We start from the raw sequence: 21,860 nt of genomic DNA on the forward strand, positions 1-21,860 counted from the left end.
CCTGACCAATACTACAAAGTGGGAAGGACGGGGGGGGGGGGGGGTGTAGCCAGGAGCCAAAGTTCTTGAATTCCATAGGTAGAGAGATCTGAGATGTACTGTGATGGTCCCATGGCCTTTACAACAAGAAGCTTGAAAACCCATAGTCACTGTCCGGGTCTAGCTAAGGTCAAGTTCCCCAGGCTATGAGCATCGAGAGAAAACTGTGGCATCTCAGGTGGGTTCTAGTGGCCAGCTGTCGGAACATACGATACTCCATCTTCAGGCACAACGAACAGTCTTACAATTCTGAAGTCAGAGCAGCGGGGAAGTACACATTGACCTACACACAATCTGGCTACAACAGGAATGAATCTGGAATGAATAACTGTCATTCATCGGAAGGAGGTGGGTAGAGAGGATTGGGAAGGGGGTGGGTAGAGAGGATTGGGAAGGGGGTGGGTAGAGAGGATTGGGAAGGGGGTGGGTAGAGAGGGTCGGGACAGATGGCTCAGCAGTTATCAGCGCTTCCTGGCCTCTGCAGACTTGTTCTTAGACATATGCATGCATATGTGTGCACACATACACGCATGTACGCATGAGTATACATGCTTACAAATAAAAATTTTTTTTAAAATTTTAATCACGTGAATGTGTTTGTGCATGGTGGGAGGGTAAACGGAGATACCCTCGGAGGCCAGAGGCTGAAACTTACAGATGGTTGTGAACCATCCGACGTCGATGCTAGGAACCAAACTCAGGTTCTCAGAAAGAGCAAGTCATAATTTGGTAATGGCTGAGCTATCCCTGTAGCCCCAAATAAATCTTTTACAAAAGAGTTGGGGGAGGGGGCTAGGGAGATAACTCACTCAGCTAAGTGCTTGCCTTGCTGAGTTCCGCCCCCATCCCCCAGAACCCACCCATGTCAAGAAGCTGGGGATGAGTCAGGCAGTGGTGGCACACACCTTTAATCCCAGCACTTGGGAGGGAAAAGCAGGCAGATCTCTGTGAATTGGAGGCCAGCCTGGTCTACAGAGCAAGTTCCTGGACAGTTACGGCTACACAGAGAAACCCTCTCTTGAAAAACCAAAAAAAGAAGGAGGAAGAGGAGGAGGAGAAAGAGAAGAAGAAAAGAGGAAGAAGAGGAAGAGGAAGAAGGAGGAGAAGGAGAAGAAGCAGCAGCAGCTGGGGATTTTCCAGGCCAATGAGAGACCCTTCAGAATAGCCCGTGAAGTTGACCTCTGACCTGCACACATGCGATTCACCCATTCCCCTGTAAGAGACTTCCTCAACCCGGCTGCTGTGAATATCCCCACTGGCTCACCAAGACAGACTCGGGATGATTCTTTTGTCTGTTATTACTTCCTCAAGTCCCCTGCCAACTTCTTTTTGTTGTTTTTGTTGTTTCTGGGGTTTGTTTGTTCATTTAATTTTTTTTTTTTAAGATATTATTTCTCAAAGCTCAGGCTGGCATGAAACTCGCTATGTAGCCAAGAATGACCTTGACCTCCTGCTGGGGTGACTGGAGTGGAGTGGTCCTGTCGTATGGTTCCTACACTGGGAAGAAGGAAGGGACTTGCAGGCTGTGAGTGGGGAGGTGCACAGGGGCAGGAAATGTGCAATTGGTGACCTAGTCACACACATCCAACAGTGTGCCTATAGAGGGCAAAGGGCTGCTTGGGGACGCTTGTTTCTTCCTCCCATGATGTGTATTTGAGGACTTAACCCAGATTTGACAGCAGCAAGTACCTGTCCCCTGAGGGCCATCTCTCTGACCCCGATTTGTCTTCTCTCAATGCTAGGGATCAAACTCGGGACATTATGAATGCTGGTCAAGCTGGAGAGATGGCTCAGCGGTTAAGAGCACTGACTGCTCTTCCAGAGGTCTTCCAGGGGTCCCGAGTTCAATTCCCAGCACCTTCATGGTGACTCACAGCCATCTGTGATGGGATCTGATGCCCTCTTCTGGTGTGTCTAAAGAGAGCTACAGTGTATGTAGTCATATACATGCACACATACCTACACACAAACACACTAATAAATGTAATAAAAGGGCTGGGGACTGGAGAGGTGACTCAGGTGGAGTGCTTGGTGCGATTGCAGAGGACCCCAGTTTGGATCCCAGCACCCAAGCAGGTGGCTCTCAACCCAACTCTCTGTGACTCCAGCTGTGGCAGGATCTGAGACCACCCTCTGTCCTCTGTGAACACCTGCACCCATGCACAATGTTCTGCATACATACAGATAATTGATTTTTAAAATAAGAATAAAGAGGGGAGATGTATCCTAGTGGGTGGTGTACTTGCTGCCTCGCAGGACTCTGGGTTTGATCCTCAGCACCAAATAAAGTGGACATGACAGCACACAGCTGTAATCCCTCAGCGAGATCGAGGCCAGCCTGGGCTACATAGGACGCTGTCTATATATATGACTCATGGACTCAACAGTTACAAACATCCTTTTATTTAAAGTGAGGCTGAGGAAGGTTAATAATTTATCAGGCGGGGACCCTCAGAAGTCCACTCCCCCTGAGTCCATGGGGTCAGTAGGAAAGTGGAGACTCCAGGCGCCTCCTGAGGGCTGCTGGGGCCAGCACGTTCTGTCCCAGGCACACAGACACACTCAGGAGGTGAGAAGGGCAGGGTCCCCTCTCTCTGAGAATGGAGACCCAGGCTGCCCAACAAGGCACAGTGGCAGAGAAGGTATGGCAGACTGGCTGAGTGTCAGGGGTCCACGAAGGACACCATGATGTAGCGAGTGCCCCGGGTGGTGGGCAGCCCCTCATGGTAGTGCGTGAGGCGGCCAGGGTGCAGCAGAGCCCAGCCCTTCCTCGGAGAGGAGACCCTGCAGTCGTAACGCAGGAAGCGGCAGCCGCCTCCCTGGGGAGAGGAGAGCATGAAAATAAGACTGAGGTTAGCTCTCATGGTGATGGGGGCGCAGGGGGGCGCCAGGCGTGGGGGAGGTGCCAACCCAACAGGCTGGGAGACAGGCAAGGGAGGCTATGTGGTCGTTAATCTGAACTGCCAACTTGGTGGAGTTCAGAGTTATCATAGAAATAAACCTCTGGCAATATCTGAGCGGGAAGCTTTTGTGGCATGAGTTAAGGGGTAGGGGCAGAGCCACCCTGAATCAGGGTGGTGCCATTCCACAGGCTGGCATCTAGGACTGAATAAAAAGACCAATGCAGCTGGGCGCCAGGATTCTCTCTGCTTCCTGACGGTGGATGCCACATAACCAGCAGCCTCAAGCCCCGGCCATCCTGCCTTCCCACCACATACCCTCTCTCCCTCCCTTCCATTGTTTTGTCAGGGGGTATGTGGCAGCATCAGGGACCTCAGGAGAACAGGAGGAAGGGGAGCAGCTGTGCTAGTTGGGTTTTTGTCAACTTGACCCAAGCTGGGACCTCACTGAGGAAACCCCTGTCAGCCTTGCCTGGAGGTGAGCCAGGCAGTTCTTGACTGATGATTGATGTGGGAGGGCCCAGCCCACAGTGGGTGGGGCCATCCCCGGGCTGGTGGTCCTGGGGTGTCTAAGAAAACAGCTAAGCAAGCCAGTAAGCAGCACCCCCCATGGCCTCGGCCTCAGCCCCTGCTCCAGGTTCCTGCCCTGGCTTCCCTCCATGATGGACCCTGATGGGAGCTTAAGCAGAATAACTTTCCTCCCTAAGTTTCTTCTGGCCGTGGAGTTTTGTCACAGCAGTAGAAAGCTAATTAATACAGAGGCTGAGCCAAGACATGACAGACACTACTGAGAAACTCGAGAAGGCCCAGGCAGAGGATCGGGAAGGAACGAAGACAAGATGGTAAAATGAAGTGTGGAGGAACCCAGGGGTACCCCAGGGCAGCAGGGACCCCCACTCACCTCATAATCCACCCCCTTGTGGTTGAGGGCGACATTGAGAGTAAAGGTGGACGAGTCATGGTGCGGCCGAAGCGAGGGCTGCTCATCTGGCCGGTAGCGGACCACGAAGTTCATCACTGCCCGCGTCTGTGGGGAACACGCGGTGGAAGGCATGGGGGGCAGTCAAGGGCATGCCAAGGCTAGCCCTTGACTCGTTTTGACTATTTTTTAAAGACAGGATCTTTCTATGTAACCCTGGCTGGCCTGGAACTTGGTGTGTAGCCCAGGGTGGCCTCGAACTCAGTTCTCTTTGGTGGTAGGAGTGTGTGTGTGCCACCACACCTGGGTCTACTTGTCCTCCTCCACCCTGGGTCCCTCCCTGGCACTGTGGTTACAGACGTGGAATACCATGTCCAGCTGTTTACCTGGGTGCTGATGACATAGACAAGCACTTTACAGACCGAGCCGTCTTCCCAGTCTTGTTCTTCCCCATTTCTTGAGACAAGGTGTTATGTAGCCCAGGCTGGCCTCAAACTCACTATGTAGCTCCAGATGACCCTCAATTTCTGATCCTCCTGCTGCTACCTCCTGAGTGCTGGGATCACAGACCTGTGCTGTGTGCCTGCCTCCGCGCTATGCAGTGCTGGGGATGGGCAGCAGGGCGGTGTGCACGCTGGGCGAGCGCCCTGACCGACCCACCTCTCCAGCCCCTCTCTTCTGTTCTGAGACAGGCTCTCCCTGCATAGCCCACATGCTCTCCTCAAACTCTTGGCCTTCCTGCCTCAGTTTCCAGAGTGCTGAGGTTACAGGTGTCAACATGCCCTGCCAGTGACTCTTCTAATAGCACAGCAGCCCAAAGCAGGAGACTTAACTTCTTCCCACGTCCATGTCCACCCCGGGCTCCAAGTCCACGGAGCCTTAGTTGCTAAAAGGGCTGTGAACAGGGTCCATATAGAGCCTTCCAAGACCGGGGTAAAGAAGAGGCACAGCAGTGGCTGGGATAGCCCACCTTGGTGTGGTAGCCAGGGAACAGGAACTCCGTCATGGGCCCCACATACGTCCTCAGCAGCTGGAGCCACTGGTCCTCGTACCCCACCTGCTTCATGTGGATATCCACGGTGGGAACATTCTCATATCCTCCGGCCAACCTGGAGTCCTGTGGGCCGCAGACACTGAGACACCCACACCCCTAGGCTAGCCCATTCTCCCTCAGGGACAATACCAACTTCTTGTTGTTGGTTCCCAGGTCTTTTGTTTTGTTTTGAGACAGGGTTTCTTGATGTAACCCAGGCTGACCTGGAACTTGCTCTATAGACCAGGCTGGGCTTGGGCTCAGAGATCCGCCTGCCTCTACCCAGAGTGCTGGCATTAAAGGCGTGCAGACCACTGCCCAGCCGGCGTCTCTTTCTGTCCCTGCCACCAGAAGCAGGTTTCTCTTCTATTGTCCAGCCAGGTCCACTGGCTGCTGGGCCTTTCAGTCTCTGCTGTTGTTAGCTCTGTGGTGAATTCACACCACCTTCCCATGCGATCTAATACCTGTAGCCCAGGAAAGAAGCACCCTCTATGTTACAGCTAACCTTGACTGTCAGCTTGATGGGACCTCGGTTCACCTAGAAGACAAGCCTCTGGCATGTTGGGGAGGGGTACCCTAGATAGCTTAGGTTAATGGAGATGGGAAGACCTGACCACTGTGGGTGGCACCATCCCCTAGGCTTAGGTCCTGACCACTGTGGGTGGCACCGTCCCCTGGGCTTAGGTCCTGACCACTGGGGGTGGCTCCGTGCCCTGGGCTTAGGTCCTGGCCTGAAAGTGAGCCGAGCACAGCACTCATTGCCCTGCTGTCCGATTCTGGTGCAATGTGACCGTGTGCCCAGCTCCCTCACACTCCGGCTGCCATGCCTTCCCGTCATGACGGCCTTCTGCCTGCAGCCTGTGAGCCACAATGAACCCTTTCTTCAAGCTGCTTTGGTCAGATTTCTCCTGGCAACAAGACAATTAAGTAGCATACTCTTTATGAGCCCTGCCCTTGGGATCCCCAAGTCCCCCGTTCCTTTTCAGGCACCCCCCCCCCCAGCCCTCCGCCCTCACCTCGTGCCGGCCTCCAGACCACTGGCCGTAGTGCTCCATCTCCTCCACCAGCTCATCACACATTTGCTCGGTCAGCAGTGGGAACCAGTACACATCTGGGCACGGCTAGGGACAGGGCGGGGCGGCAAGGGGCAGGGGAGGGGAGACACACGGGGGAGGGTCTGTGAAGGGGTGACCAAGCTCTCTAGGTCTCTGCTGAAGGAGAGCTGCTCCGAGAAGAGGCTTCAGCAGGGCAGGGCGGGAACAGGGTGCCTGGAGCCCCATCATCTAGGACAGTGATCTTGTTCGCTCCTTTTTTCCTTCTTTTTGAGACAGGGCCTTTTGTAGCCCAGGCTGTCCTCAAAGTCACTATGTAGCTGAGGCTGGCCCTGATCCTCCTCCTCCTTCTACTTCCTGAATGCTGAGATCACAGGCGTACAACTTCATGCCCAGTTTATATGGTGCTGGGACTGAACCTGGGGCTTCGTGAGTGCTAGGCGAGCGCTCTACCAACTGACCTCCAGTTCCAGCTCCTTGACTTATTTTAGACAAGGTCTTACTATGTAATCCAGGATGGCTTTGAACTTGCTACGTGTCTGATGCACCCCTGCAGCTCCAAATCCTCATTGTCTTCGCGCCTCCACTGCCCGGGCTCTGTTATTATCAGCAAGTACCACACCCGTTTGTTTTTGTGAGCGGGTGGGCACAGCTGTGTGGGGGTGTACGTGGGCGATGAGGTCTGAGGCTGACATCAGGAACTAACTGCTCCATTGTTCTTTTACTTTATCCATCGAGGCAGCATCTCCTAATCGAACCCAGAGCTTACTGATGCAGCCAGTCTTTCTAGTCAACTTGCCGAGGAGCCTCAGTCTCGGCCTTCCTAGGCTGGAATTGCAGGTGGGCCCCACACCCATCTGGCATTTCCTTGGGCTCTGGAGATCTGAACCAGCTCCTCATGCTTATGTCCTAAGCGCTTAACCACTGAGTTATCTCTCTGCACATCTTTTTTTTTGTTGTTGTTTTTTTTGAGACTTGGTCTGACCATCTGACCGTGGCTGCTTTGGTACCCATTATGTAGCCCAGGCTAGCCTGAAACTCTCCATCCTTCTGCATCAGCTTCCAGACCTCTAAGATTACAGGCCCTTAACACTTAGTGTGGTTATTAGCTTCCTTCTTGCCTGAACAGGAAACCCTCAGTCCCTGGGAGCTCAGCTTAGAACCCACCAATGCCAGCAGCGGGTGTTTCACACAGGCCAAGGTCCTGGGGCAGCTTACCTGTTCCACCAGCCCCTCCCCATCCAGGGCCCGGCTGTAATTCTCATGAATGTACTGTTCTCTCCAGTCCTGTGGGAAGGGCGAGGGCACTTGAGTGGAGCCTTCTCCACGCCTCCCCTTGGGTTATCGCTCCCATGGTGGGCAACGGTGGTAGGGGCTACTGGCTGGAAGTGGGGAGCAAAGGTCCCCTCTTACCACAGGGTTGTCAAAGATCTGCCAGAGGTCCGGGTGTAGGTGGTCTGTGTCATAGTGAGAGGTGGCCAGCAACCGGCCAAACTCCTGCTGGTTACTGAGGTGGAGGAAGATGCCCTGGAGTGGGGTAAAGGGTGGGCATGCGTGAGGAGGACATCAGGAGGCTGTGGGCAGGCACAGCGTCGAGTCCCGAGACTGGGCAACCCATGCCAACCACCCCACTCACCTTGTCCCGGACACTCTTGCAGAATGCCATGTCTGGGTCTGTGTCACTGCTGGAGAATACCTCCTTTTGGGGCAGCTCTGTCCTCAGGGTCTCCCCGCGGATCACATATGCCTGGGATATGTAGGGTACATTCCACACGCCCCTGCGGGCACGGGGATGATCAGCCAGGTGGATAACCCCTCATTCATGGCAGAAGCCCCTTCTCAGGGTCCCCCAGAATCCCAAGCCTGAAGCCATCGTGTCGCCCTTCCCACAGCTGTGGCGTGGGACCCGGGCAAGGGTCCCGCACCTGCACAGTACACATGGGTGGGACTCACACTCGCTTCCGCTGCACCAATTCCACGTAGTCTTCGGAGCGGGCGTAGTACTCATCTGGGCTCAGGGCGCCCCAGAAGTTGGACCAGAGCTTGCCATGGCGGGAAAGCATGGGAGCTATCACCTTCCTACGGAGAAAACAGGCGCGGGATGGGCCTCTGTCCGAATGCCCCACCCAGGGAAGGAGGGAAACGCCTAGGGTCTTCTGGGGTCCCGTGCATGGGTGGAGTTGGTCACCTGTTTTGCTCAATCAAGATACGCAAGGTCTCCGGGTTTGTAAGGACAGCATCAGCATCCAGGCTGAAGTAGAACTCACACTCAGGGTTCTGCCGACAGCTATCCCTGGAGGGGAACACCCACAAATGGAGAGGTGAGCCCAAACGAGGCATGGAGGCGGGGCAGGAGGATGGAGGGATGAGCGGGGGCTCTCCTGGGTCTGAGAGGAGGTCAAGGGTCAGTGTCTCCTTCCTCAGAGGATGAGGGAGTGAGGAGCGGTGTGTGACAAGGGCCCAGGCAGACTCACTCACATGGCCATGTCCCTGGCCTCCCCTGCGCTCAGGGCCTCCTCTGGCCCCACTAGCTTTACAGCTGAGAAGTGTCCCTGGAGCTGTGGCCAGGCGTCTGCGATGTGAGGCTCGTGGTACACCTCCTAAAGATGGGTGGGGAGAGGGATGGACTGCCGGTCTGGGCAGAGAGGTGGGACCCGAGGGACGCAATCCGGGAGGACAGATGGGAGGAGGTGTGGTGCAGTGGGGTAGGGGATGAGGGTGTGTGCTCCCCAGATCTCACGTTGTTGTGAAGGAAGAGAGAGATCCTGTCCGGGGGGTAATCCAGGAGCAGTAGGCGCTGCAGGAACCGAGGCAGGAAGGGAGTGGGCTGCTCTACAAACACGGCCAGAAGCACCCGGGGGGGAGGCTGGAGGACACCACAGACAAGGCTCACAGGAGCCCGGACCTCTCTCTGCCCCTCAGCCCTGGCCAGCCAGCCACTCAGTGCCCACTGTGCCAGGTCAGGGTGCACAGGAGCTCTGCGCCCGAGGCTGCCCAGTTTGCGCTCTGCCTACATCTCAACTCTCCTCACCTGCCCCCCCGGGAGTGTTCTCCGGTTCTGGTTGCAGAATCCACAGCCTCCCTGGGGAGTCCAGCCATTGGGGACATAGTTCCCCAGGTAGTTGAGCTGAAGCTGTTGGGACAACGTAGAGGTGTCAGGGAACAGATGGGAAGGACATCGGGCTCAGGAAAAAAAAGACAGCACATTGAGGAGGCAACCGTCCCGGCCAGCACCTTTGGAGAAAACTGGGGGAAGGGGGCCAGGAGGGTTGGGGTACCAAGGCTCGAGAGACAAGGGCTGAGGGCACTGGGGGCACCTTAGTGGGACCGTTTCCATGGACCACAACGGGAAGCGTGTCGTAGGCCACATTTCGGATGCGCACACGATTCTGGTCGAACTTTAAGACCACTTCATCTGGGGACAAAAAGGGGAAGGTTTGCAAGAGTTCCTTCATTTGGCAACCACAAGGCTCTTTAAGGTGTGAAGTGACAGGGTCCCAGCTCCTCTAGCGGACAGAGTCGTGTGTAGGCCCGGCCCGGCAGGTCCCTGAACTGTGGCTTAGTTAGGGTCATGTTCTTTGCTTTCTGTTGTTGAGCTGAAACTTTTTAGAAAAAATTATGTATTTATTTACTTTTAATGTGCGTTTTTTGCCTGCATGTCTATCTGTCTGTCTGTGTCAGAGTATCAGATCCCCTGAAACTATAGTTGTAGACAGTAGTGAGCTGCCATGTTGGTGCTGGGAATTGAATCCAAATCCCAGCCAGTGCAGCCAGTGCTCTTAACCACTGAGCCATCCCTCCAGGCCCTATTTTATTTTTTAAGTTCTTATGTAGTATATTAGAACGGAGCTGGTGAGGAAGCTTGGTGGATAAAGGCTCCTGCCACCAAGCCCACCACCCAGAAACCACATAGTGGAAGGAAAGATGAGCTTCTATAGCATCGACCTCTGACCTCTGCAGGGGCTATAGCACTCGCGCTCCCCTCCCCTCCGAAACAAATACATGAGAAAAAAATTGGGGGGGGGGTGTCCTTTTTTCCCTTTTGTGATGAGTCTCACTACGTGGTCTGTAACCCGAGGTCTTCCCGTCTCAGCCTTCTAAGATCTGAGATTGGGGACTGAAAACCACACTTGCCTTTTTGTTTGACCAGGCTGTGCCGACTTAGAGAGCTCTGCCACTCTACCTGAGCAAGCTGGGATAACTCACTAGGCTAAGGGAATCAATTTCCTTTCCTGGCAAAAGATCTTCCAAGGTTGGAAGCCAGGAACACGCCCTTTGCAAATGAAATCACAGTGGTAGGGCTCCTGACTACCCAGGTACCTTTGCATATGCTTGGCAGATAGATACCTGAGCTCCAAAGACCAGTTTTTCTTTTTGTTTTTGGGTGATGCTAAGAATTGAACCTAGGGTTTCTGTATGCTAGGCAAACGCTCCACCACTGAGCCACGCCCCCAGCCCCTCACTGGAAGATTCTAGGCAGAGGCTCTCCCACTGAGCCATGGCCCCAGCCCTTCATTGGAGGATTCTAGGCAGAGCTCCCACTGAGCCATGCCCCCAGAGTACCAAATCTTTAGTACTCTGCTGCTGAGCTACTTTCCCAGCCTCACTACCATTAACATACAAGTTTAGGTGTTGGTTAAGTTAGCATACTAGTCAGCTGTAGATCAACCCAGTTTTGGCAGGAACCCCTCACCACCCACCTCTAACCACAGTTCTCACCTAAGGCTCCATTGAGGTTCTGGAAGATCCGGGATTTATGGTCCAGACTAAGTTTGAGTTTCTCCTAGATGGCATAAGATGGAGTAGTGAACTGAGAGGGGACAGGTGACTCACTCTCTCTCTCTCTCTCTCTCCAAACCTTTTCATGCTTTCCCTCCCATTCAACTGGGGTGGGGGTTCCTATCCCTGAGTCTCCCTACCCGCAGCCCCGGATCCAGGTACAGCCGAGTGTAGAACAATTGGTCATCGTCGTCGTCTTTGTACTTCCACTGGCGGACAATCTGATGGATGGTGGGAGCAAAGCCAATGAATCCTGCGGGTGGGGAAGCAGAAGTGAGTCAGACCTCCGAGACTCCCAGGGTCCCCCCACTCAAGTGCCCAGAACAAGCAATGCCCGCTCCACAGGGTGGTGGTGGTGGGGGGGGAGGACAAGTCTGCCTTGGGAACTTTGCCACTCACCACCAGAGTTGAGGAAGCGCTTCCCCATGCCCACCTCAGGGTACTGCTCTGCCAGCCCCCACTCAGGCCAGCAGAAGCTCTCAGCAGAGAACAGCAGGCGACTGCCACTCTGAACAAACTTCTTGAGCAGCTCTATCGGGCTGCTCGCCAGGATCACGTCGTAGCTGGGCAAAGGGAAGGGAAGAGAGCCACGAGGAACCTCAGTCTCTCTCTCTCTCTCTCTCTAGCCGGTTTCCCTCTCTTTCCACCCCAGACCCCCTTACCTGTCCACAAACATGATGACCATGTCTTCCTGATCTGCATATTTCTCCATCTCCTTCTTGAGCCACCTGACCTTCTGGCCTCCGCCAACTGTTCGAGCGACATCACCCCCTCGCCACTCCTGTCCCAGGCCCAGGGTCTGCAGGAAAGATCCCAACCCCCACACCGTGGAAGAGGTTCAGCTGGCCAAGATGAGGAAACAGGACCGATCTCCAAAACCCCTGCCCTGTCCCGATGGGATTTCTCCTATGGGTCCCCCCCCAACTCACCCGTACAGTGTAGTTAAAGAACTCCGCAGACTGCAAAAAACGCCGGTACCCCTCTGTCTCTGCCGTAGCCACAGTGATCACCAGCAATTTGTCTGTCACAGCCAGAGAACTGGCACTTAAGACCCACGGCTTGCTGTCCCACGTGTTTAGCCCTCTATATCCCCCTCCACCTCCATGTTACTTTACTAAAGTTCTTTTAGCACGTTTGGTCTCCAGGGTGGGAATAACATACACGAATGGGGCCTGGGGTGTTCCTGTCTGTCTGGGGGAGGCTGGAAACCCCTAGTTTTGCATGAAGAGAGACTGAGGAGCTGGGTTCCAGCAGAGGCTGGACACTCCCTCCCGAGCTGGCAGACGTGTCGACCCTGCCCACTGGCCTCCCCGGTTCTCACCTGGGTTGACAGGATTGGCGCCCCGGGGTCGATCGGAGGCAGAAGTTACTGGGGGCAGCGGCGGCAGCAGCAGGAGGAGCAGGAGCAAAAGCCGGGGCTCCGGGCCCGACGCAGCCATGGCTAGCAGCACACTTAGGCTACACCCAGGCCCGCACCGGGGCTGAGCTGAGCGCCTGGATGCCGACTCCCCGGGAAGATTCTGGGAAAAGGGGAAGCCGAGCCCGCCGAGAGGAGGAGCCGTGCTCAGGACTCCGCCCTGGAAAAAAGGCGTAACCCGAGGCCACCGAAAACCCGAGATGCAGACGGCGAGACAAGGCAAGGATTGTCCGGCGGGCGCAGGCTGGAGGGTGGGGAGGAGCCGAGGGTCTAGTCCCGGGCACAGCCCGACTCGCGCCGGAGGAACCGAATCCCCCTGGGAGGGGAAGTGACCTTTTGAGGAGGGTCCAGGCGACGCGGGGGCGGGTCTTGACCACAGCTCGGACCGGGAGGCGAGGCCTGGGGTGGCGCGTGGCGGGGGCGACGGGCCCGAAGGGACTGGGAAGCCTGAGACGGGATCGCGCGGACATCCCCGTGGCTCTGGCGGCAACAAAGCTACCGAACCTGCCTATCCTCTCCCGCAGCGCGGGGGCACGCACCGGGGCTGCAAAAGGGCACAGGGACAAGAGCGCGTCCCTAAAGACCACCCGCACCATTTTTTAAAAAGCGACCTTTTGCGGGAGGCTCTCAGATTTATTTATTTATTTATTTTTAACCACAACGCGACCGGAAGAAGTAGGTTTGCCCCTATCAAAGATGGCGGACTAGCTTGCTGGTCTCCAGGGGAACATCACGTAATGACTTCAAGCGGGGGAGGGGAATGACTGCGCATGCGTACGTGTGCACGCCCCCGGAAGGGATGTGCTTAGAGCAAGGGCCGGTGGTTAGTACGCGTGCGCAGTACGCTCTTCTGTCAACTGTGTTGCGCCAATGGTGGAGAAGAAACCCTCTGGTATGTGAGCCTTCAGTGGTTCGTCCTTTTGTGTATCCCAAGTTCAAATTCAACCTAACATCTCCTCGCGTAGTTTTTCCTGTCAGATATCTTCACAGGTCCCCTCGTTCAGCGTTGGAGCAGTCTCGGAACCATTCATTCGTGTTTTGTGACTGCTTGCTTCAAGCCAGACGCTGGGGATGGAGAGGATGTCTTGTCACTCCAGAGCCTGGGTGCTATGAGCAGTTGTGCTCACCCCACCTCCGCTTTTGGGTTGTTTGTTTTGTTTTGTTTTGTTTTTATTTTTCCAAGACAGGGTGCGTACCCTTGGCTGCCCTGAAACTAGCTCTGTAGACTAGGCTGGCTTCAAACTCACAGAGATCTGCCTGCCTCTTCCTCCACACTGCTTGGATTAAAGGTGTGCACCACCAAGCGTTAGTGGCACACGCCTTTAATCCCAGCACTTGGGAGGCAGAGGCAGGCGGATTTCTGAGTTCGAGCCAGCCTGGTCTAGAGTGAGTTCCAGAACAGCCAGGGCTACACAAAGAAACCCTGTCTCGTAAAAACCAAAAAAAAAAAAAAAAAAAAAAAAAAGTGTGCACCACCATCTCCCCCACTTTCCTCCAGTTTCTGGATGTTGGATGGAAGGGAAATCAAAAGGTTTGGCTTTGGGTACTACACACACACACACACACACACACTTCACTCTTTACTTTCTTTTTCTTTTTTTAATGTAGCCAAGGCCGCCTATGTAAATTAGGCTGGTCCTGCCTCAACCTCTTGATGTCCTGTAGTCAAGTCTGTGGTTTGGGGGGCTTCGGGCTTGAGACTGGCATGTTATAGGAAGCACAGCTGTGTGTTTGGATTAGAAGCACCAGGAGTGGGCAGGTGAGATGGTGCAGTAGGTAAAGGAGCTTGCTGCCAAGCCTGACCACTTGAGTTCAGTCTCCAGGATCCTCATAATAGAAGAAAAAAAAGCTTCCATAAATTGTCCTCTGACCTGCATGTACTGCAATAGCTATATGCTCACAGAAACACCCAGAATAAATTAATTTTTTGAAGAAAGATAGAAATACAAGAAAAAGAGGTTAGGGAGGCACCTCTGCTGATAGGGTGCTTGTCTAACGTGCCCCAAACTCCTGTTCCATCCCTATCACCACATAAACCTGGTGTGTGTGCACAGGAGGCCATTCAAGGCCATCCAGCTACACAGGAAGTCCCAGGCCAGCAGATTGAAGGTTGTGGGACTGAGAAAGGAACAGCCAAAGAGTGCTATCAGTAAAAGAAGAGGGACAGGCAGAAGTGGCTAGAGAGCTAGAGAGAAGTCAAAATGTGGGAATAGGAAGTACCTCCGGCAAGATAGGAGGCCAGCTGGTAGTCATACTGGGAAGGCTTCTTTAGTTCACAAAAGATGTCAGTGTCGGTGCAGTCACGGGGCATCGGCATGCATCTCAGTCTGAAGGGACGATGTTCTAGAATGCATACTGGATTTTGCCCTACTGAGTCATGAATCTGGAATCCAGAAGTCAGTACTGTGTCGATTCCCAAATGCACTCTATTTTCATTTGTGTATGTGTGCAGCTCTGTGCGAGCGAGTTCAGGTGTCCACGGAGGACAGGAGAAGTAGCTGGAATTACAGGAGTTGTGAGCCACCCTGGTGACTGACGGTCCCGGGTCCTGGGAACCGAGCTCTAGCACTCTGCAAGAGCAGGCAGTGCTGCTGAGCGCTGAGCCATCTCTCCAGCTGCAGTTTTGTGTGTCTCCACTTACTGCTGGGACTGGGAAGACTTAGAGTCAGCATGGAGAGCTGAAACGGGCTTCCCAAACTGGAAGAAGCCAGGGTGAAGAGCTGGGAATTCCCCTACAGCATAATGACGGGACGAGGCCAGGAGACTGGGGCCGTATGTTCTACCAGCGCAGCTTTCCTTCTTTCTGGACCCGTTAACTCTCTTGTCTCTGTCTAGTTCGCTCCCAGGACCCTGGACAGCGGCGGGTGCTGGACCGGGCAGCCAGGCAGCGGCGGATCAACCGACAGCTCGAAGCATTAGAGAATGACAACTTCCAGGATGACCCCCACGCCGGCCTCCCCCAGCTGGGCAAGAGGCTACCTCAGTTTGATGATGATGCAGACACAGGTGAGATGGGGGTTGGGGAAGAAAGAGCAGAGCAGTGTCCCGAAGCTGGCAGCCTGTAAGTGCAGATGATGCCAATGTGTGGAGATGGGAATTGCATCTTTATTGTGTTTTTAATTTCCTTACATTTCCTTATTTCGTGTGTGCAGGCATATATGTGTGTCTGCAGTTCTTCACACACTTGCATGAGGAGGTCAGAAGAAAACTTACAGGAATTCGTTTTCTCCTTCCACCTTATTCCAGAGCTGAAACTCGGGTCACTCGGATTGCTGGGTTCAGCAGCAGGGACCCTTAACCACTGAGCCATCTTAGCGGCCCCTGTTTCTTTAAAACTGCAATTTATTCAGAGAGCAAGCAATCTGAGAAATCAATGTATTGCTATTCTAAACAGCCATCTTCTAGCCTGGTGGGGGAGCCATTGCGCACATGTGCATGTGCATTCACACACACACACACACAAACACACACACACACACACACAAACACACACACACACACAATGACACATACCTTTAATCCCAGCACTCAGGAGGCAGAGGCAGGAGGATTTCTGTGAGTTCAAGACCAGGCTGGTCTACAAATCGAGTTCCAGAACAGCCAGGGTTACACAGAAAACCCCTTTGTCAAACAAAGAGACAAGCAAACATGTTCAGTCAGCAGGTTATAGACAGAGACAGAAGGCTGTCGGTCATCTAGATTGACATTCACCCTTCCTGTCTGTGTCGGGTGTCAGCCATATCTCGGAGACTCGTGATGGCCGCGGCTCTCGGTTATCATCAAGTACTCTGCACATGTCTAGGCTGGGCTCCAGCACTTCTTGAACCACTGAGTCACACTAGTGTCTCCTGTTGTCGTCTTTGTACTCCAAGGATACCTGAGAAGGAGGGAGGGAAGGAGGGAGGGAGGGAGGGAGGGAGGGAGGAAGGAAGGGAGGGAGGGAGGGAAGGAGGGGTTGGTTCAACAAACCAGCCATGAACAGCAGTATACACTAAGCTAGAAATAACATGTATGTGCCTGCTCTCTGGTCTGTTAATAGTAAGGAGGGTTTTGTTTCTTTGTTTCTTGAGAGAGGGTCTCTCTATGTAGACAAGATTGTTCTGGAACTCACCGAGATCTGCCTGTCTCTACCTCCCAGGTGCTGGGATCAGAGGTGTGGTGCACCGCGACGCCCGGCAAGATTTTTTAAACTTTAAACACTCTCTCTTGTTTTATGTGTGCATATATGTGCATGCGTGTGTGCGTGCGTGTGTGTGTGTGTGTGTGTGTGTATACAAATGCATTCCATGGCATGGCGTGTGGGTGGAGGTCAGAGGATACCTTTCGAGAGCTGGTTCTCTCCTTCATAATGTGAGTGACTGGGTTTGAACTCAGGCTGTCAGGCTTGGAGCAGGCGCCTTTACCACCATCTTGCTGGCTCAAGTGTGTTTTTATACTTCAGAGCATAAAATATCCCTGCCCTTGGTCCAGAGGGAAGGGAAGGAGTTGGGCCTGTGGAGGACCACGTGGGAAGGCTCGCAGTAGGAAGGTGACTTGGGAATTACTTCTGACTTTGCAAATGACTAGCTCCTGTGTTGGGAGCATCTTCATGTGTGTGGAATAAAAAAGATAGAGTGACCAGGTATGACGTCATATAGAGACCCAGCACATAGAAAGTTTGAGGCCGGAGAACTACCAAGGACTTAAGGTCAGCTTGGTCTATAAAGTGAGTCTAAAGTCAGCTTGGGGTAGGGAGTGAGACCTTGTGTCGAAACATCAAAAACAAAAGCCTGTAATCTCAGCCCCGGAGAGGTAGAACAGGAGGATCGATCAAAGAGCACCCTTTGTCTACATAGTGAGTTCATGGCCAGCCTGGGCTACATGAGCTCCTGTCCCCAAAATAAAAAGATGGAGTAGGTTGGACTTTAAGTCGCTGACAGTCGAGCAGGATTGACGAAGGATATCAGGGTTAGTACAGATGTAGACAGGGAAGGGCAGGCCCTGAGTATGGTGCCGGTGGGCATCTCCGACGTGGCTGTCATAGCCGCTGTCCCACAACTCGGTGTCCTTCATCCCCCAGGAAAGAAAAAGAAGAAAACTCGAGGTGACCACTTTAAACTTCGCTTCCGGAAAAACTTCCAGGCTTTGCTGGAGGAGCAGGTGAGAAGGCTCAGCCTGGGCTCTGGGGATCCCAGAGAGCAAGGGGCGAGTGAGTGCCGGCTCTTCAGCGTCCCTGGTGGACATCAGCTGTGTGGCCGACTGGAGAATTCAAGATGCCTGTCCCTTCATGTCCCTGCAGAACCTGAGTGCATCTGAGGGCCCCAACTACTTGACGGCCTGTGCGGGCCCCCCATCTCGGCCCCAGCGCCCCTTCTGTGCTGTGTGTGGCTTCCCGTCCCCCTATACCTGTGTAAGCTGCGGTGCTCGGTACTGCACGGTGCGCTGCCTGGGCACCCATCAGGAGACCAGGTGAGCCCGAGCCGAGACCACCCACACCTGCACTCGTAGCCCAATAGCATCCAGGACCTCCTCCTTCACCAATGCGCTTTTCTGTCTCTCCCCCTCTCTGCAGGTGTCTGAAGTGGACTGTGTAAACCTGGCATCAGGGAGAGGACGCACCCCCAACCCTCCCCAACCCACCCCAGCTCATTCCCAGAGGACAGGGAGAGAGGACCTACCCATTCACCTTGGCCAACCAAGGAAGGCCACAGGGACACACACACACACACACACACCCAGGGACTGTTGTGGTGATCCAGCCCACCGAGTGCTGTGAGAATAAATGACCTGGTGAAAGGAAGCCCACCTACTCAGTCCGGGGTGTTTGGAGGTGAAGGTCAGAGTTGACATCAGGCTCTGTCTTTCTTCTTGAAGCCTCCATTGCCTGCCCTCTGTGCCGTGGGAGGTTTATGTTCATTCTCCAGCTACTCTCAAGTCGTCTCTGTCTTTCTTAACTGCTGCTTTAGTTTGGTTTTTGAAACAAGATCTTGGCCTGGAGAAATGGCTCAACAGTTAAGAGCACTGCCTGCTCTTCTAGAGGTCCTAAGTTCAAATCCCAGCAACCACATGGTGGCTCACAACCATCTGTAATGGGATCTGATTCTGTAATGGGATCTGATGCCGTCTGAAGACAGCCACAGTGTAATCATATACATAAAATAAATAATTTAACAACAACAACAAAATCCCACAAGGTCTTATATAGCCCAGGCTAGCCTTGAACTCAGTATATAATAGTCAAGGATGGCTGAACTCCTAATTTTTATGCCTCTGCCTCTCAAGTGATGTTTTTTAAATAGTACTTTGTTGCGTGCTCGTGTGTGTGTGTGTGTGTGTGTGTGTGTGTGTGTGTGTGTGGCGCGTGCGCGCGCGCGTGTGTGTGCATACACACACATGTATGCTTTAGTGAGAATGTAGAAGCCAAAGGACAACTCTTCGAGGAAATCAGTTCCCCCTTCTACCCTGTTGAGACAGGATTTTTATTGTATCTGCTCCTCACGTAGTGGACTTCAGGCTAGCTGGCCCACAAGCTTCCAAGTGATTCTCTTACTTCCATCTTGCTGCAGGCGTGCTGGGATTACAGATATTATTCATGGCATGTGTGTGTTCTACGAATCAGACATGGGTTGGCGGGCTTTCAAGGGTAGCGCCTTTACCCACTCAGCTGACTCCTGCCCATGTCTGGTGTTTGGAAAGCCTGAGGACTGTATGTCCTCCTACAGATGGACCCCAAGAGTGGGTTTGGAGGGTCCAGCAGGAAAGCACAGCTACTCATGTACTCTTGACAAAAAAAAAAAAAAAAGATTCTTCTTGGGCTGGATAGATGGCTCAGTGGTTAAGAATACTGGTTGCTCCTCTAGAGGACCCGGTTCAATTCCCAGCACCCACAAGGCAACCCACAACAGTCTGTAGCTCCAGTCCTAGGGGATCTGCCGCCCTCTACAGGCCATGAGGCTACTTCATGCATGAGGCACACAGACGTACCTGCGGACAAAACACATACACATAAAAAAATAAAGGGAAAAACGATGTTTAAAAATTCCTCCTTACCTGGGAGCAGTCACCCTCTTTGCCAGAGCTCTGAGTGCTTCTGAAAGTTTATCAAGTGGCCAAGGAGGAAGGGAACACCACCTGGCCACCTGGGCCAGCTGCGTCCGTCCTGGGAATCAGGGTCCTGTGGTAACTCCACTCCTTCCCCTGCCGTTGGTGGTGCTATAGGATTTTCCTTGTTTTGATTGTAGTTTGAAGTGTGTGTAGAGAGACAGCATGAGTGTAGAAGTCACAGGACAACTGTGAAAAGTTAGTTCTCTTCTTCCACTAAGTTGGTCCGTGGAATCAAACTCAGGTTGTCAACCTTGTCAGCAAGCCTCTTCACCCACTGAGCCCTCTCACTGGCCCCATTTCTTGGCTATGAATTTAGGTTGAAAGGAGGAGGGTTTGTTGTTTGGTTGTTTTGGTGTCTTGAGACATGGTCTCTCTTATAGCTCTGGTTGTCCTGGAACTCAGTCTGTAGGTCAGGCTGGCCTGGAACTCAGATCTCCCTGCCTCTGCCTCCTGAGTGCTGGCATTAAAAGTGTTGCGTCATTGTGACTGGCTTGAAAGGAGGTATTATAATTTCTTTTCTCTGGTTCTGAGTTTATGTTTTATCTCTTCTCCTCCCTTCCCTCCACTTCCATCCCCTCCTCTCTTCTGCCCCCCCCCCCCCCGCCCCTTTTCCTGGAACCCAAAGCATTGCACAGAACTCACCTCCAGGCCTCAATCCAAGGATTCTGGGTAAGCACTCGGCCCCTGAGCTACATCCTAGCTCACTTTTTATTTCGTAATTTGAAACAGGATCTCACTAGGTTGTCCAGGCCGAACTCATCTCTAGCTCCAGTAGGCCTTGAGCGCGTAATCTCCCTGCCTCTGCCTCCGCCTCCTGAGTAGCTTCAGTTACAGATTGTACCGTCAGCAACCCCTTAAGTAATTTCAGTTTTGAGCTAGCTTCAAGGGCTGAGGAATGTTACAAAATGCTGTGAGAAGGAACCAGATAGTTCTGTCTGATACTTGATGAAATGGGACCAGTCAGGCTGATGCTTGTCCCTGATGCTACTAGTACGCAGGAACCCTTAGGGTGTCGGAAGTGGGGTGTGGAGAATTGTCACCAGCATTGGACCAAGACCTTCCTGGGAAGCACAGGGGAAACCTAGAGGCTCCTGTTGCTGGTGGTGCTGGCTGCTGAGATTGGCGTGTTTGCAGGATCCCAGACTCCTTACTTGTCTAAGTGGATTGCAGGCTGTAGTTGTAGCTGCAGGCTGTAATCACCTAATCCTTGAAATTACCCTGCTAAGTACACAGCGGGAGCGGTCCTAAGTATTTGCTGGACAAATGACCTTAATTAGCTACTAATGAGATCCAGCTAGGTTTTTCAAGGCTTTTGAGACAAGTTCTTACTAAAATTTGGGGTTGGTAAGATGGCTTAATGGGTAAAGGCATTTGTGACTTGTGGCTGAGTCCGACAACCCAAGTTTGATCCTTGGGAACGACAAATTGTCCTTTGACTTTCGTATGTATGTGGTGGCACACATGTGTACATGTTTCTCTCTCTCTCTCTCTCTCTCTCTCTCTCTCACACACATGCACACTAAATAAATACACAGAATCCACTGGCTCATGGGGCTCACAGGGATCAGGGAGCCTGTGTAGGTCTGACCCAGGTCCTCTGCGTCCATGTTTCGGTTGTCGTGGTGGTTTGAACATGCTTGGCCCATGGGAGGCGACTCTACCCTGAAGTGTGGTCTTGTTGGAGGAAGTGAGTCACTGAGGGGTGGGGTTTGAGGGCTTATGCTTAGGCTCCGCCCAGGGCAGAAGAGACCCTCCTCCTGGCTGCCTGCAGACAATAGTGTCTCCTGATTGTCTGTAGACAATATGTAGAGCTCTCAGCTCCTTCCTTAGCTCCCTGTCTGCCTGCACGCGGCCACGCCTCCTGCCATGATGATGATGGACTGAACCTCTGAAACTGTAAGCCAGCCCCAATTAATTGCTGTCCTTTATAAGAGTTGCTTTGGTCATGGTGTCTCTTCACAGCAATGGAAACCCTGACTAAGGCAGTTATGCCTGGTGTTTTGTGGGAGCAGGGACGGTCTCTGACTCTTTTGCCTGCCTTTAGGACCCCTTTCCTCCTGCTGGGCTGCCGCATCCAGCCTCGATGTGAGCAGTGCCTGGTCTTACTGTAGCTCGATGTGCAGTATCTCGTTGATGTCCCTAGGCCTGCCCTTTCCTGAGGGAAGGCCGAGGGGAAGAGAATCCGGGAGACAGGGGAGATGGTGGGGAGAGGGGAAGGAGGAGCGACAGTGTAGTCAGGATGTAACATATGAGAGAAGACTAAATCAAAGTGGGCTTTGGACTGTGCGGTGATGAAGCCTTTAACCCCAGCACTCAGGAGGCAGAGGCAGGCCAATCTCCGTGAGTTCGAGGCCAGCCTGGGCTACAGAGGAAATTCTGGGACAGCCAGGGCTACACAGAGAAAAACAAAACAACCACAGACAAACAAAACAAACACAGATGTCTAGTTCTGTGACCACAGAGCAGCTGAAGAAATAGGAAGCCCTCCCAGCAGCCAGTGCGATACCGTTAAGTGGTCAGTTATGCAACTCGCTTTAGGTTTTCTGAAAGGAAGGGAAGAGGAGGCAGGCAGGGCAGTCGGTGTAGATGTGTGGATTCAGTTACAGGAAAAAGAAAGGGCCACTTGCCAAAACCCAGA

General features: G+C 53.3%; 2 protein-coding genes across 4 annotated transcripts; one reads left to right on the forward strand and one right to left on the reverse strand.

Moving 5' to 3' along the window:
- Positions 1 to 2,426: 2,426 nt before the first annotated feature.
- Positions 2,427 to 12,170, reverse strand: Plod3 (procollagen-lysine,2-oxoglutarate 5-dioxygenase 3). The gene is made up of 19 exons (XM_052167709.1): positions 12,044 to 12,170; positions 11,652 to 11,743; positions 11,385 to 11,521; positions 11,122 to 11,285; positions 10,863 to 10,975; positions 10,663 to 10,726; positions 9,261 to 9,358; positions 8,975 to 9,076; positions 8,684 to 8,809; positions 8,422 to 8,543; positions 8,132 to 8,236; positions 7,897 to 8,022; positions 7,580 to 7,721; positions 7,357 to 7,470; positions 7,162 to 7,230; positions 5,908 to 6,012; positions 4,829 to 4,975; positions 3,841 to 3,966; positions 2,427 to 2,858 (listed from the first exon to the last, which is right to left on the reverse strand). The coding sequence occupies exons 1-19, from the start codon at positions 12,159 to 12,161 to the stop codon at positions 2,703 to 2,705; spliced, it is 2,226 nt and encodes a 741-aa protein (XP_052023669.1). The 5' UTR covers positions 12,162 to 12,170; the 3' UTR covers positions 2,427 to 2,702.
- A 102-nt stretch (positions 12,171 to 12,272) lies between these two features.
- Znhit1 (zinc finger HIT-type containing 1) lies at positions 12,273 to 18,115 on the forward strand. Of its 3 annotated transcripts, none has more exons than XM_052167712.1 (5): positions 12,273 to 12,358; positions 14,975 to 15,145; positions 17,199 to 17,278; positions 17,418 to 17,587; positions 17,691 to 18,115. In XM_052167712.1, exons 1-5 carry the CDS (start codon positions 12,340 to 12,342, stop codon positions 17,710 to 17,712), a joined length of 462 nt encoding a protein of 153 aa, XP_052023672.1. In that variant the 5' UTR covers positions 12,273 to 12,339; the 3' UTR covers positions 17,713 to 18,115. The 3 variants fall into 3 exon arrangements, with proteins under 3 accessions (XP_052023672.1, XP_052023670.1, XP_052023673.1); XM_052167710.1 differs by lacking the exon at positions 12,273 to 12,358 and adding an exon at positions 12,778 to 13,031; XM_052167713.1 differs by lacking the exon at positions 12,273 to 12,358 and adding an exon at positions 14,502 to 14,535.
- Positions 18,116 to 21,860: the final 3,745 nt, after the last annotated feature.

The sequence above is a fragment of the Apodemus sylvaticus genome, chromosome 22 (genome assembly GCF_947179515.1).
Source record: "Apodemus sylvaticus chromosome 22, mApoSyl1.1, whole genome shotgun sequence".
NCBI classification, from domain to species: domain Eukaryota; kingdom Metazoa; phylum Chordata; class Mammalia; order Rodentia; family Muridae; genus Apodemus; species Apodemus sylvaticus.

Coding starts and splice junctions, on each gene's coding strand:
- Znhit1 (XM_052167710.1), top strand. CDS start 13,010: ATGGTGGAGAAGAAACCCTCTG. Junction 17,279..17,417: donor AGGCTTTGCTGGAGGAGCAG/GTGAGAAGGCTC, acceptor ATGTCCCTGCAG/AACCTGAGTGCATCTGAGGG. Junction 17,588..17,690: donor GGCACCCATCAGGAGACCAG/GTGAGCCCGAGC, acceptor CCCTCTCTGCAG/GTGTCTGAAGTGGACTGTGT.
- Plod3 (XM_052167709.1), bottom strand. CDS start 12,161: ATGGCTGCGTCGGGCCCGGAGCCCCGGCTTTTGCTCCTGCTCCTCCTG. Junction 7,471..7,579: donor GCAAGAGTGTCCGGGACAAG/GTGAGTGGGGTG, acceptor ACCCCACTCCAG/GGCATCTTCCTCCACCTCAG. Junction 2,859..3,840: donor ACAAGGGGGTGGATTATGAG/GTGAGTGGGGGT, acceptor TCCTCTCCCCAG/GGAGGCGGCTGCCGCTTCCT.